This window comes from Rhipicephalus microplus, unplaced genomic scaffold (assembly GCF_043290135.1).
Source record: "Rhipicephalus microplus isolate Deutch F79 unplaced genomic scaffold, USDA_Rmic scaffold_14, whole genome shotgun sequence".
NCBI lineage: Eukaryota > Metazoa > Arthropoda > Arachnida > Ixodida > Ixodidae > Rhipicephalus > Rhipicephalus microplus.
In genome coordinates this window covers 24,379,549-24,393,984 of record NW_027464587.1, presented here as the reverse complement: position 1 = coordinate 24,393,984, position 14,436 = coordinate 24,379,549, and the positions used below count along the sequence as shown (strand labels likewise).

Below are 14,436 nucleotides of genomic sequence, written 5' to 3'. Positions count from 1 at the left end.
GTAGTAGCAACTCTGAACTTCGTAAGGCAGAGTCCTAATGTTCTTCTGCGAGCCGACTTGAGCCCCGTAACGACGGGCATAGAACTTCGCGTTGTTTTCGGGGATGTCAAAAGTAGATCATTCTCGTCGTCGTCATTAGCATTTATTTCCCTTGAGCGAACTTTTCAGGGTACTACATGAAAAAGGGGGGGGGGGGTAGGCGAAAGTGCATTTATAGCAATTGAATCACTGATACACAGCAATAAAAAACTGAAAAGTACTGTGTGCATGTGTAAATTTCTAAAGGGAAAAGTAAAGGTGGGGCAACCGGTTCTACAAACTTTATAAACGCATTCAGATGACCCTGGCACACATGAAATAATAGTACAGTTGACAGATTAAGGGAAAAAAAGAACATGAGAGTGGGGGCCAACCTTTATTGAGACCCTATTAATTTACTCTATACTGGGGTGGCGCGTTCCATTGTTACAAACCACTGGTGAAGAAAAATTTGCTGGAGGCTCTAGAGCCTCCGCCTATTACTGACACCTCATTGACTGGACCGCAGTCACTGAACTTAGTCCCGGGACAGTGCACCATCCGGGACTCCCACCATCCATTTATTTACCCTTAAGGGCCCGTCTAGGGTGACTGCATGAGGTGCCTCAAGAAAAATACGCTCTAGTCCACTCGCATCTATGCAACTCATGAACAAAAAAAAAACACGAGGCCTACCAGAGCCTTTTTAAACACTGTTTGTGTAACTGCTATAAACACACTTGCATGATACCCACTGCGCCATAAGTCATATTTTTGTGTAGTAGGGAGACATTCAATTGTTGTTGTTGTTGTTGTTGCCCCTTCGCACTGGCACATACCCACTATGGGGGATTGGCCATGAAATCTAGAAGTATCCTAAATGATATATATTAAAAGGTTTATCCTTAATCAAAAAACTAATGATGTAATAGAAAATAATCATTAACTAAAAAGGAATATTAAACTAAACAAATAATTAAAGATTGAATCAAGAAGAGAAAAGGTGAGGTAATACTACAGTGGAAGACAGAAATTTTGAGTAGACCAGACAATCGAGCTTATCTCACCCGGTCACAATCAAATGAATATGCAAATTTCATTCAAAATTAGACAAGTGTCGTCAGAAATATATTTAAGCAGGCATTATTATGACATGCGCTTTGATTCTCGAATGAAATTGCATACAGCATCGAATACGCTCCTGTGGCAATGTCCCAAGCTAAAGGCACCGAAACTTAGAACATTATCTGCAGTTAAATTTAAACCTACTGCTTGAAAAGGAACAATTAAAAGTCTTTTCCTAATTAATGAATAGTTTTTACATGTTATAAAGTAATGCTCTATTGTTTCCGTTTCTTCACAGAATGGACACAGGGGGGATATCGCCAGACCAGCTCTGTGCAAGTAAAAGTTTAATGGAGGGACACGGCATCGAAATTTGGTTAAAATAACTGCTAACTTTTTAGATTGACTCCACTGAGGTTTCCAGGGGTATGTTAGGTGCTGATAGTCCGTATGTTTAGTAATATTTTCCATAATATCCGTATAAATAGCCCATTTTCTATATCTGATCGACACTATGTGTTCCGATTCTGGTAGTACCGAGATCACAGGGCCATCAAGTGTGGCTCGAGATAGTGAATCGGCTATTTCATTCAACCGTATGCCACAGTGTCCCGGGACCCAGACTAACTTCAGGAACTTCACATGAGGTGGAACTAATGTTTGTAATGTCGCTAGAGCTCTTGATTGTTCTGAAGCTGTGAGAGTAGTACACAGCGAAAGAGAATCAGTAATTATCATTGCACTCTCTTCGTTTGAAGGAAGTTTTCGTAGCGCTAAAATAATAGCCAGGAGCTCAGCTTCGAAAACCGGAGTGAAGTCTGGTAGTCTTACCGAGAATGACCAACCGAGGTAATCTGAGACGATTCCTACTGCTGCCTTTTCTTTATTCACAGAAGCGTCTGTGGCTATTATGTTCTTTATTTCCGCATGAGCTATGTAGTCTTCTAACCTGTCATTTAAGTAACTCGAAGATTGAAACTTAGATAGTGGGGGAAAAATTTCATCACATTCTATCGTAATATTGTGATTTAATGCTTTGGTTCCAATTACCGATCTGATATCCACCTTTATGCTTTCAAGTTTCTTTTGTACAAAAATAATCTGGGGAGTACGAAAGCGTGGCCAGTGAGCGAGGAAGAAGGCGTCGGGGTCACTAATAAAGGCATATGCAGACCGTCTCGCTGATAAGCCATAAAATTTCAAGTATGTTTGTACTGTTAAGATACGGAATCGGCAAAAAATAGTTGGTATGCGAGCTTCCTGATATAGTACATTAATAGCGACATACCTGGGGAGTCGCAAACACAACCGTAACGCTTCTCGCTCTAATAGAACTAACGGTTTAATTTTGTACGTAGGGCCACCCGAAAATAATATACACCCAAATTCGAGTATTGGGCGCATGTACATTTTATATATCATTAATAAGGTGTGTCTACGTAACCCATATTTTCTGTTGCTCAACCTTCGCAATAAACCTGAAGCTCGTTGTGCCTTTGCCACGATATAGTCTATGTGAGGGCTCCAGTTAAGTTTCTCGTTATAAATAATGCCCAAATATTTGATAGACTCTACTTGTGGAATCGGTTCCTGATTATAAAGTACTGAAATTTGAATAGAATCTGCTATAGGGAACACCAGGAGCGCACTTTTACTGATGTTTAGAGACAATGAAATTGAATGCAGCCAAATTTCAAGAGAATACATGTACTTTTGCAATTTTTGATGCAAAGAATAAATGTCACTGTCTGCAACGAAAAATGCAATGTCGTCTGCATAAATGTAGACAGTGATATCTCGTTCAATGGGAATTGAGCTCATCAACACATTGAATAACAGCGGAGATAGGACCGCCCCTTGAGGTACTCCACGTTGCTGTTTGAATTTAGATGAGTGACATCCATCCTTTGCACAATAAAATTCTCTCGATTTTAGAAACTCTGCTACCCAATCAACAATATATCGCGGAAAGTCACATTCGTGTAAAGAATTCAATAAAATTGAGTGCTCAACGCTATCATAAGCTTTAGCTATGTCTAGTGTTACTAGTACCGCGTATTGTCGTCTTTTTCGGGCAAGCTGTATTCGGCTCTCTAAGTCGGCATGAGCACACCAAATTGAGCATTCGCTACGAAAACCTATTTGAAATGGTTTCAATATTAGCTTGTCAGCCATCCAAACTTTTAATCTATTATTGAGAACTCTCTCTATAATTTTGATCAGGTGAGATGTTAGAGAGATTGGTCTGATGTTGTCAATGTTAAAACCTGACCCTTGTTTTTTTAATATGGGAATCACTCTAGCTATTTTCCAGTCATGTGGTATCCAGGCATTGCTTAAGGAATAGTTTATAAGGTTGAGGACGTCGCCGGGTGATATCTGGAATAAAATTTTAATCATAGGAACTGTTATACCGTCAGGACCAGGAGCCGAAGAGGGTAAGTTTCTAATTACGCTTGACATTTCGGACAATGTCACTTTTTCGTAGTCAGTCTTTATAGAGGACTTTTGCCAGTTGATTGTCAAAGTCGACGAAAATCTGTTAGCTAAACCTCTTCCGATTGCCTCTAACGAATTAGTCATTTCTTCCGTCGATAACCTGTCATAATCAGAGTTAGCTAGAGACGGCAGAATTTTGCGCGATCTCATATATCGGAATAACGCTTTCTTATTTCTAGGTTTGGAAAGAAAGTCGAAATGTTTTTTGTCATAGTCTTCTTTAGCTTTAGCCACGGTGCGCTTAAATGTAGCAGCAATAAACTTGTAATCTGCCCAATTTTTGGGGGACTGATTATGAATTAGCTGCTTCCAAGCCGCTTGTCGTCGTCTATGATCACGAGAGCACTCAGAATTCCACCACTGACTACAAGGCTTTCTCGTATCAGACTCAATAGAAAATTCTGCTTTTTTGAACGTTCTTTTAATTACCGCACTTAATTTCATGGCTTTATTTTCATCGTTGTCTTCAGTGGTGGTAGTCAAAGCAACTTCTAGGTCATTTTTAAATTTGGAATAATTGATAAAGGTTCGAGCTTGGGAGTAAGATGGAATAATGGGGCAAGAAATTTCAAACAGTACTGGTAAGTGGTCACTGTTGGTGGCGCAGTCTAGAGTAGTCCAAGATACGCTAGAAATACCCGAGCTTATAAAACTCAAATCTAAGGCAGAGCGGGATCGGTCTCGGATAAATGTGGGAGTTCTAGCGTTGAGGCATGATAAATTATGGTCTATAGACCAGTCCCACAAGCGTTGTCCACATTGATCAGTCCTAAAACCCCAACTAGTGTGGTGAGAATTAAAATCTCCAACCAAAATTTTTTTTGTGCACCACGAATTAACAGCCATGTCTAAACATCGCGTGTCTTGTACACCCAGAGGAAAGTAAAGATTTACCAGAGAGAAGGGAGAGCATCCAGGCAAGGTGATGTCTAAAGCGAAAATTTCACATTCGGGGGATATACTTTTGTACGAAGTTTTGATCTTTGAACTAATTTTATTATTGACAAAGAACGCTAAACCTCCACCTTTGGATGGGCGATCCAGGCGAAAAGACCGGAAATTAGGTAGGTAAAACGAATTATGTGCTGACAGCCACGTTTCTTGCAGTGCAATAATGTCTGGATTGAATTTACAAGATAAATACAATAAATCTGTACTAGCTGAATGAATAGATCGGCAGTTCCAATGAAGAATTTTGATAGAACCTATCATTTTGACAGAATTGTTTCGGCAACTACCTTATCTAAAATGCTGTCTTTAAGAAAATCGCTCTTCGATAGGTTCTCCTTCTGGTATTTTTTGTTTTTTGAATGTTTTGAAGAGCCAGTATTTTTGGAGACAGGGGATCGAGTGCGCTTTAGTGATTTGATGTCCATGTCCATATCATCATAATCCTGACCATCCTCTAGTATGTCTTCACCTATCCTCTGGTTGTCTGTACAAGAGGGCCCTGCAGCCTGTACCCCTGAAGGAGATGACTCTGCGTCTGCTTCACTTGGTGGGAGACATTCAAAATGTCATTCTTCATCATTCTTTTGAAAAGTGTGGTACCCGCAACACACTTGCAAAGAGTTCTGTGTAATTTTTTTTTCATGCTGTGGCTAAGGACAATGAAGAATAATGCATATAGTTCCGCTATATAAATGTTATTACACGAATCAGGGTGGTTTTGACCGCAATAATCTAATTTAGTAAAGTACTTTTTTCTAACCATGTGTATTAAATGGATTATATACAGTTAATATGTGGTCGCTTCTATGCATTATTTGTTTCTTGGCCGATCCCCCATAGTGGGTGTGAGTTATTCATATAGGCCATCATCATCATCATCACCTTCGCCTAAGGCTTTTTCAATGGGTTTCAGCAATTTACGACCCACAAGTTATGCAGTTCGCATTGTGTGACGTCTGGTCGTTCAACTGCGGTTCTTTATGAGACATATTAACGCGATTCCTTTTCCGACATGAAGCATACCTGGTCAACTGGCAGCGGTGTTTCGAGCACCGGCGTGAATCTGGCGGAATGCGGGGCTGGCACACAAGGCACTCGCGTTCGAACTCCATTGTCTCTTGGAGGCTTTTTATTTGCTCAGCTTTTTTCCTTATTTTGTGCGGTGGTGGTTCCGGGCAACGGCGCTGGCGGACAACTACAGTGCCAAAAACGATCCTTGTTGTGACCTCATAACAGCTTTCGCTGTAAACATGTTGGACGAAGACCATCACGTCCGCGGCGAGCTGCCTGCGAAGTGTCCGCGGGCCCCGTGTTTGAAACAGGGTTGTGTACGGGGTCGTGGTCCTACTCAAGCACGTGAAGTCGCGTTTGACCCCGGCTATCAGCATCCCAAATCATGGAATGAATTAAGTTCCAAAGACACCTAGCTGCTCCAGAGCAGTGGTTCACAGCCGTACATGTTTGGGGGACCCCTTGTGGAATGGTTCAAGTGATCAGAAACCCTCTGCATTGAAGGAATAGGGGGGAGGGAGGTGTTGTTCATAGATTAGCATGACATGCATCCTAAAATGGGGGCCGTTTACTATTTCTCTCTTGAAAATAATGACCTAACTAATGTGCCTCGTCAATTCTAACTGACAGCTTGTTAATAAAGTGTTCTGTCTGTACCCACATTTTACTATTTCTAGCTATGTATTCTCGCCATTTTAGGAAGCCTAAAAAATGCACTTGCGTTCATACCTTTTTGAAAACTGCGACAAAAACTCTACATCCATGACGAAGCGGGAAGCAAGAGTCAGTTCCGCGGCATTGTGTGGAGAAGCATATATATATATATATATATATATATATATATATATATATATATATATATATATATATATATATATATATATATATATATATATATATATATATATATAATTATGTTTCATGTACGTAGTCATGACCTGAACCGCACAAAATAAGAACGCTACCTCTTGTCAGGATAACGTTAGCCATGTCGGAACCGTAGGTATGTCTGAATACCTATGGCAGCAATATGTCGTGGGTCATCACGCTATCGGTTTTACAGATATACTTTATATGGATGCCGTGCAGATGTAGCGCACTGATGTTATTGAACAGACGATGTGAGGTGTGGTTGAGAGGAAGTACAATTTTTTCCCTTTCTTAGTATAGCGTTTCCATTTTCACGCAACAAAAGTTAGTGACTTGATGGTGCACTTTGGAAAATGGAGAATGCTAAAATCTCGCGGTGAAGTGTTAGACTAGGTATGTTCAGGGGTGACTCATTGTCTTTAATACCTGGGTTCGAGTCGTCTAGAGGGCCTTGCATGGAAGGTTTTTCAACACACTTGTGCAGATGTGAAGTTCCAGTTCGTCCTTATCTCGTGTAGGCGTTACTAAATTCGGTTGATGGCAAATCAGTTTCATTTTTTTTTGGCAAGGTTCCGTAGGATGGCCGGTATTTTAATCTAGCTCATGTGCCTGTGAATGCGCTTAGTAGTTTTCTGTCTGCACTTTCCTCACCTGCATATAGCGCTCCGTTCTCTCCTGAATCTTTTTGATGGCGTCGCCCTGACTTGCGAATCTACGGTATCAACGAACAGCTTAATTCATTTATATTTGGGGTTTAACGTCCAAAAATCACCGTATGATTATGAAAGATGCCGTAGTGGAGGGCTCCGGAAATTTCGAACACCTGGGGTTCTTTATTGTGCTCCCGAATCTGATAACAGGGGTCTACAGCATTTTCGCCTCCATTTAGTTGGAACAGTTTAACGCCAACAGTAACGTGACTGGCCAACAGATACTTCTGTTTTTATTTCGAAATATGCGCCATCAATTTTTATTGCACTCGATGCGCAGGAGTTCTAGGGGAACTATTGTCTCTCGCAATGTCTGTGGCGTCGAGAGCATGCACACTGCACGGAAGTGACTCCCGTGTGTGGAACAAGCATGTGCTCTTTCTCTGTGCAGGTCTCCCATCTATAGCCACGGTGACGAGCAATTACCCGTGTGAGGAGCACCCTCTCCGTAGCTGGATCTGCAATGCGTGGCATCCCCCGCAGGCAGCGCAGCCCCCGCCCGACTGCCTGCCTTACACTCAGTGGCCGCCGAACAATTTGCGCAGCAGCGACGACGCCTCGTGGAAACCGCCGGACCCCTATTCGCGCAACGACCACGTGTACGAGACCATCGACGAAGACGCGCACCACCATTCGCAGTCGTGTGACGGCTGGCGCACGCAACCGAACCAGGCGGGCCGCTGCAAACAGGGCGGCAGCTACCGGTCTCTCGGCCGCCCAGCTATGCTCAACAACAGCATGGTGGCCCCGGCACCGGACCGGACCATCCTAGGATCTTTGACGGCAGCCCTGGCTTCGTCGCCCAGGGCGCGCCATCTGCCAATTATCGGAGACACCTGCCAGCAGGTTGCCTACTCTGGCATCAAGAGCCCCTCGGACTCCGAGAGGTCTTCGAGTTCGCTCATGGACGAAGACAGGACAGAGTCTTCGGCCACTCTGGCGCTAGAAGACAGGGGCCGTGGTGTCTGGTCCCCGCAAACGTCGCACCGTGGTTCGGATGCGTTCGTGCGCGAAGGAGTTGAACACTTTTAACGAGAGACAGGCGTATTTTCACGTGGCCATCACTGCAAGTTCTGGCTGTTGTCGCGAGGGCGTCCGTCAAATTGCCTTGCGTTCCGGGTACGGAGCTCAGTGTGGGGACTCGGAGCTACGCTTGATCAAAATGCTCCGGAATCCAGCATTCTGTGGCTGACGTTTATGTTTCGGGAGGATGATAGGAAATCTGGCACTCATTACATCAGCACTGTAAGTTGTGATGCACCAGTGGGACCGTGAATCTTATCGAATGGACCATAGAACTACTGTTAGTGTTCGTTTGCGTGGGATATTGAAGAGGAGATCAATGTGTGCTCAAATATTTATTGTAAAAAGTGTAAGGGTTGCGATGCGAGTCATTATGACGTCTAGTTTCATGCTAATAGTGGTCTCTCGTGACTTTGTTCAGTGGCACACTGAAGAGTGGAATGTGTTGTGTTCTCCAGAACTTCGCCAGCGAAGTAAACTTGCATATCAAAACAGTGGCTGCCCTTTTCGTCTAAGCTGTACTGACATGACTGTTTGCAAGTGAACTGTGTGTGGATATCAGTGACGTGTTCCACTTGTAAATGTGCGTCGAGCGCCATCTATTTTTGGTGTCGTGGGTTGTGCTTTTGTGGCTCTGTTGTCATATGTGTGGTTATCTCTAGGTGTCACCTGTCGCCAGGATATCTCGACGCACCTCGAAATCGAGCTTACGCCATGCGCCGCAGGTAACGCAATTACGATGTGCCTCTGTCGGGTACTGTTTTCTCACTACGCGCGAAAATTGCCGAGCTTTGCAAAGATTCCTGCGGAGCATCTTTATATCTCTGGACAGCGCAGGTTTAATGCGACATTGAAGCTGTGTGAGTTCTTGAAAATCTGTACTTTACTAAGGGTGAAAGAGTGCACGCTGTGGGCGTCGCAAATGCATTGTGTTACCTACGGGGCATTGCAGAAATACTGCCCGCCGAGCGGCTTCATACTCATCATATCAAAACTGGCAGTTCATCCTCCTTGCAAGACGTGCTCATCATACCGTTTTGTCGCCGACACCGTCACACGTGTGAGCAAAGTTCGCCCGAGGAGTTTCATTTTTGCATGTGTAATAAGTAGATCTGTGACATTTAACGCCGTGTGCAGGAGTTGACTTATTTGGATGCAACCCCGCGTATACGAATTAGCTGCCTAAATAATTAGTTTGTTTCATTGTGTGTTTTTTTTAAAGAGCTTTGTTTATTTTTAGATATATGAATGTTATCGTGCATTCTCAGGAGGGCGTAGATATTTAATTTGTGTTGCTAAATGCATTTTGCGATTTCATCCCCGGAATTCTAATGTCTGTTGGTGGTGTGAGCGCTGAAGTAAAGACAAGGCAGCTATCGTACATGTTCGGCGTGTGGAACTTGGCCAATGTCGTGCAGATGTGCTCGTAATATAAAGGCATATCACCTATTTCTTTGTGTACGAAATCCTTACAAAATAAATAACTAAATGCAGTTAACGATTTGAACAAGCATAAAATGAAGACACATACGACACAACGCAGCGCTTACATTAACCAACTGCTTCAATAATTCCTGATTCCACTTGTATATATACTATCACACCGTCATACGCCACGTGTGCGTAGCTACCTCGAACTAACTGTGAACTACGCTCGTACATCGGCGCTAGCCTACGCTACCACAAATTGTGAAGCTACACCAACAAGCCCAGATTGCCACTCTCTTGGAAGTTATGGCGATCATTTAGCAGCAAGCCGTTAAGATTCGTTAACGTTATTATATGTTAACTCACCCTAGGAGGAAAAAAAACAGAAACAAGGAATGTACAACAGCAGTATGCCGGTGTCATGCATTTTGGCTTACCTTGAATAGGCGCGAATACTTGTTCAGAGGAAGATTTCGTCGTGCTGCGCCCTCGACAGGCGAGTCTGAAGCTGTGCTCCAAGTCGCTAGTCAAGTCTATGTACGTGTTTTAAAACTTCTGAGTAACATGTTACGACGTTCTTTTTTTCGACCGAACATGAAACGGCGCCGTGGTTTGTATTTTGCGGAGTGTATTGTTCATCAGACGAGTCATTTTTTATTTCGATGAGGCTTTCATGGTTCTTGGTGTCCCACTATACTGCGAGTAAGGAAAGTACATTCAATTTAATTGCCGCCTGCTTGCGTAATACTTAACTCCCTCGAGTCTCGAGCATTTCGAGAAAAGTACTCAAGCGAATCTAGAATATGCTGAACACATTCCCATCGGATGCTTTGTTTATGAAGTTGTCACGCCATTTATAGCCTTAATAGCAATGCTTACATGACTCGTACCTGATTCTTGATTTAGGCTCTCTATTTTTAGCTGATTGACAATAAATCACTAAAATCTATAAATGACGCCTAAAACATCGGTTTAGATGTATATTCGCTGTAAAACTGCAGAAAAAATACGAACTTTTACAAAGCACCGCAATCAATGCGTAATATTGTTATTTTAAGTGCTCACACAATTTGACTGCGAGACAATGTAAGAAATGTCCAATGACCAACATTTTGATCTGACGTAATACGTTCTGCATCGGTCGCAGCCAAATAGGAAAGCAGCTTTTGATAGTGTCCTTCGTACTATCTCAAGTGGCTGGGCGCAGATCACTGAAATTGTTAATTGCACGTGATGCTTGCAGACGCCCCCATTACTCTTCAAGTCAGCTGAGCCGATGCATTTTTTTTCTTCACTGACGTAACGAAGATTGATTGATTGATATGTAGTTTTTAACGTCCTAAAACCACCATATCATTATGAGAGACGCCGTAGTGGACGGCTCCAGAAACTTTGACCACCTAGGGGACGTAACGAAGACGATACTCTAGTGAACAATAGGCCATTAGCGGTTACTCACGTATTTTGTGTGCGAGTCATCGTCGATATGGTTGACAACAATTTTCAGCGAAATTTGAATATATTTTTAAACTGGTCGTGTCCCAGTACAGACCGGCTTCTAAATTCCGGTTTCATTGATCGACACGCAACTTTGACGCTCGGACACCTCTATTAAAAGATTTTTCCAGTGTTTTGTTTCTATAATGTAGAATGTCTAATTCAAATTCTATGACCAGGGCAATAGCAAAAACAGAAAAAAAAAGAAAGGAATTATTTCTTCGCAACTTTGTTGTCAACTTTTCATGCGGGTATTTGTGCTCCGCGCAACTTTTCGCAGCGCACATTTTCTTCAAAATTTCGTTATGACGCTTACGTTACTCATGAAATTCAGTGAGGCTTGTGTTCCTCCAAACATGCGCTATGTTACTTAGGCATATGTTCACGCCAAAAGTGTTTATTAGACGTGGTCTGGTCAAGTAGCAGCGAAGGGCCAAGGCGTCGTCTGCATCGAAGTTTTTACTTTCTAACGTTTCCCGTTCCAATTCAGCAATTCAGGATGGCGGATGGGCTGCGTTTTTAGCATACCTTTTTTTGTCAAGGAACTATACAAATGAACGCCCTTTGTGATCCCTTCCTTGACGTCATATAAGACCTGCAGGCGTTGCCTGCCGTGATTTTTCTACTATGCGTGCGTGTACATCTGTGAGTACGTCTCGTTACGCTGTGTGAGGTGTGTTGTTATTCTCAGTGGTGTGCATTTGTTTTTATTCTCGAATGTTGCGATGAAACTGATCTACAAGCTTAGAGAATGAAGTCAATAAAAGACAAACAAAAATATTCACTTGTGTATTTCTGAGCGCATGTGGTCAGAGTGTTTTTCCTGGCTCTATCGGGCATGATGGTGCAGCTGAAACGGCGCGGAGGCTTTTTCAGGTATGGCTGCGTTAAGGTGGCGGTCCCACGCTGGCGAACACTATTCTGAATTTTACGCATTGTTTGTAGACGCACTGTGCTCGCTGCGTTTGACGAACTAATTTAAATTGTGATAATTCCAAAATTTTATGAACTCCGTTTTCCGATGACATCTGGTGCTAATGCTTGGTTGGGAGCGTTCCCTTAGAGCAATGAAAATAGTGTGAGCAACAAAAAGCATTTTCTTTGTACAAGCCTCCGTCGTACTGCTAGTACGGCGAAACCGTTTGACATCGCAAGGCGAAAGTTACTGTGCCTTTGGACAAAGCGCTATTTAAGGTTTCGATGACGAGATATTAGCTACAAGATATTCAGTAATGTACTTACGCTTCAACAAATTTGAGCAAAGTAATGAAAGTTTGCTAGTGAATATCTTTTTTTTTCTTTTCAAAGCAGAACCATATTATTTAGTGGACTTGCAGACTACTTTACACTAAGCTTCTACGCGAAGTTCACTTGTGCTGTGACAAAAAGTTGACGAATAATTATTGTGTGAATGCGGCAGTTCATGGCTGTACTTGCTCACGCATTACCGATGAAGTGACAAAACTATACAAGCTGATACTCTGAACTGCTTTATTTCGGAGCAGCAGGCCCCTTTCTATGATTCTATGAAGAAAATTTTTTAATATTTTTTAGAGAACCCACAAAACACCATTGAATTCAGGCTTTCTTCCTGCTTTCAAATTCCGTAAAAACTCGCTTTTTTCTTTTTAGACGCTGATTACCAACGACTATTTCATATATTAGGTGTATATTGTGCCTTGTATCTACTTGTGCTTACTAACTTGACAACCCAGTGCTTCAAGGAAAATATTTTTAATGAATGATAAATCTTGCAGGAGTTTTTTGGTAGTAGCGCTATCTATGAAATCAAAAGTCAAGTTGCTTTATCTGGGATCGAGCCAAAAGTGGCACAACTAAGCACAAATAAAGCTAGTAAAGAAAGCATAGAATATTTTTCCTGGCTTCATAGTTTGCCTCACCAGGTAAGTCAGTGGCCGCGCGTAACGAACACCAACCGTGAAAAGAGGAGGGCTTAGTTATACAATTTTCCCACTTGAAAAATGTCAGCATGTGGGGTGGTCTCATCAAGCGGAAAATGGTTACGGTACGCCGGAGGATTGCGCGTTCATCGCGAGTCCAAAGAACCAGCGTTCTCCAGCGCGGCGCCTCTATGTAATATAGTAATGTGCGTCTCTTCGTAGTTCAGCTGCTCGTGTTTTGTGCGTTCGTTTGAGTGTTTTCGAGCCTGAGAGGTTTGAAATTGTGACAGGAGGGATGCTTAAAGGAGGGATGCCGTGAAAATTACATGCATGTAGTGCCGTTTCAAAGGGAACACGGTGGTCAAGGCTCTCAAAGCGTGCAATTGCCAAAAATTTTAAGGTAAGCCTGTGGAGGACCTTGCAGAAAACTTCCACTGACCAATAATGCACACCAGCCGGTAATTACACCGTAGTTGCAACGATGTGACAGAAGTGAGACTTGTCGAAGGTGCAGGACGTTCTGGTCAACCCGGCAGGGTATGCAATGTACGGGACTCCAGAAAAGTTCCTAAATGCAGGGATGCCATCACTACGAATTATACGATCACTGTGTCAGCCACTCATGAGTGCTACGGTGTCGGGAAACAGTTCGACCGGGGAGGACCCCTCTACCTAATGATAACGCTGTTGCTCACAGCTACATTTTCAAAAAGCAGATTGCTGCGCAGCCAGAACTGCTACTAATGCCCGAATAACACCTGTTCGTTACTAAGCACATGGCTGGTCAATGAAGAATAACCTGACTTCGACATCTGTTGGAATGGCCACATGAAAAAAAAATAGTGGTTATTTATACGACGTAGTACTGACGAAAATTTGTTGAACTTTCGTGGCAACCTAAATGGCAAACTTGTCGATGGTGCCTGTAAAACATAATAAAGGAAAGCCAGAACTGTTCAGAACATACAGGTGTATTCCTGCTGATACAGCACAAGCATAAAATAACACGGTATTCTGTAAGTGTTTCGCTGTCAGAAACGGCTTGTGTTCAGGTCTCTTTCGAAATGACGGCATGATGTTGCTTGCTAGAAAAAAGTATCAAAATAAAAAACTTTGCTTATACGCTCGCCGCGTTAGTCTAGTGGCTGAGGTACTCGGCTGCTGACCTGCTGGCCGCGGCTTCGAATCCTAGCTGCCGCGGCTGCATTTTCGATGGACGCGGAAATGTTGTAGGCCCACGTGCTCAGATTTGGGTGCCCGTTAAAGAACTCCAGGTGGTCGAAATTTCCGGAGCCCTCCACTACGGCATCTCTCATAATCATGTGGTGATTCTGGGACGTTAAACCCCACAAATATATCAATCAACCTTTACTTTGGCTGAGAACCTCTCCTCAAGAGCGCCTCATGTACTTACCGGTCCGCCCTCTCCTAAAACGTCATGTCGTTTTTGTAGCACACTACTC

At 42.9% G+C, this 14,436-nt stretch overlaps 1 protein-coding gene across 8 annotated transcripts in view; it reads left to right on the top strand.

Annotated features, from left to right (window-relative positions):
- Positions 1-11,852, top strand: part of LOC119180745 (latrophilin Cirl) — a 490,851-nt gene extending 478,999 nt beyond the window's left edge. For 7 of the 8 annotated variants that reach the window (XM_075882931.1, XM_075882933.1, XM_037431878.2 and 4 more), the window contains one exon: positions 7,516-11,852. In XM_075882931.1, coding sequence (XP_075739046.1) covers positions 7,516-8,156 — 641 coding nt within the window. In that variant the 3' untranslated portion in view covers positions 8,157-11,852. The remainder of the gene's footprint in view (positions 1-7,515) is intronic. The other variant, XM_037431879.2, reaches the window with a different exon arrangement.
- The last annotated feature ends 2,584 nt before the right edge of the window (positions 11,853-14,436 follow it).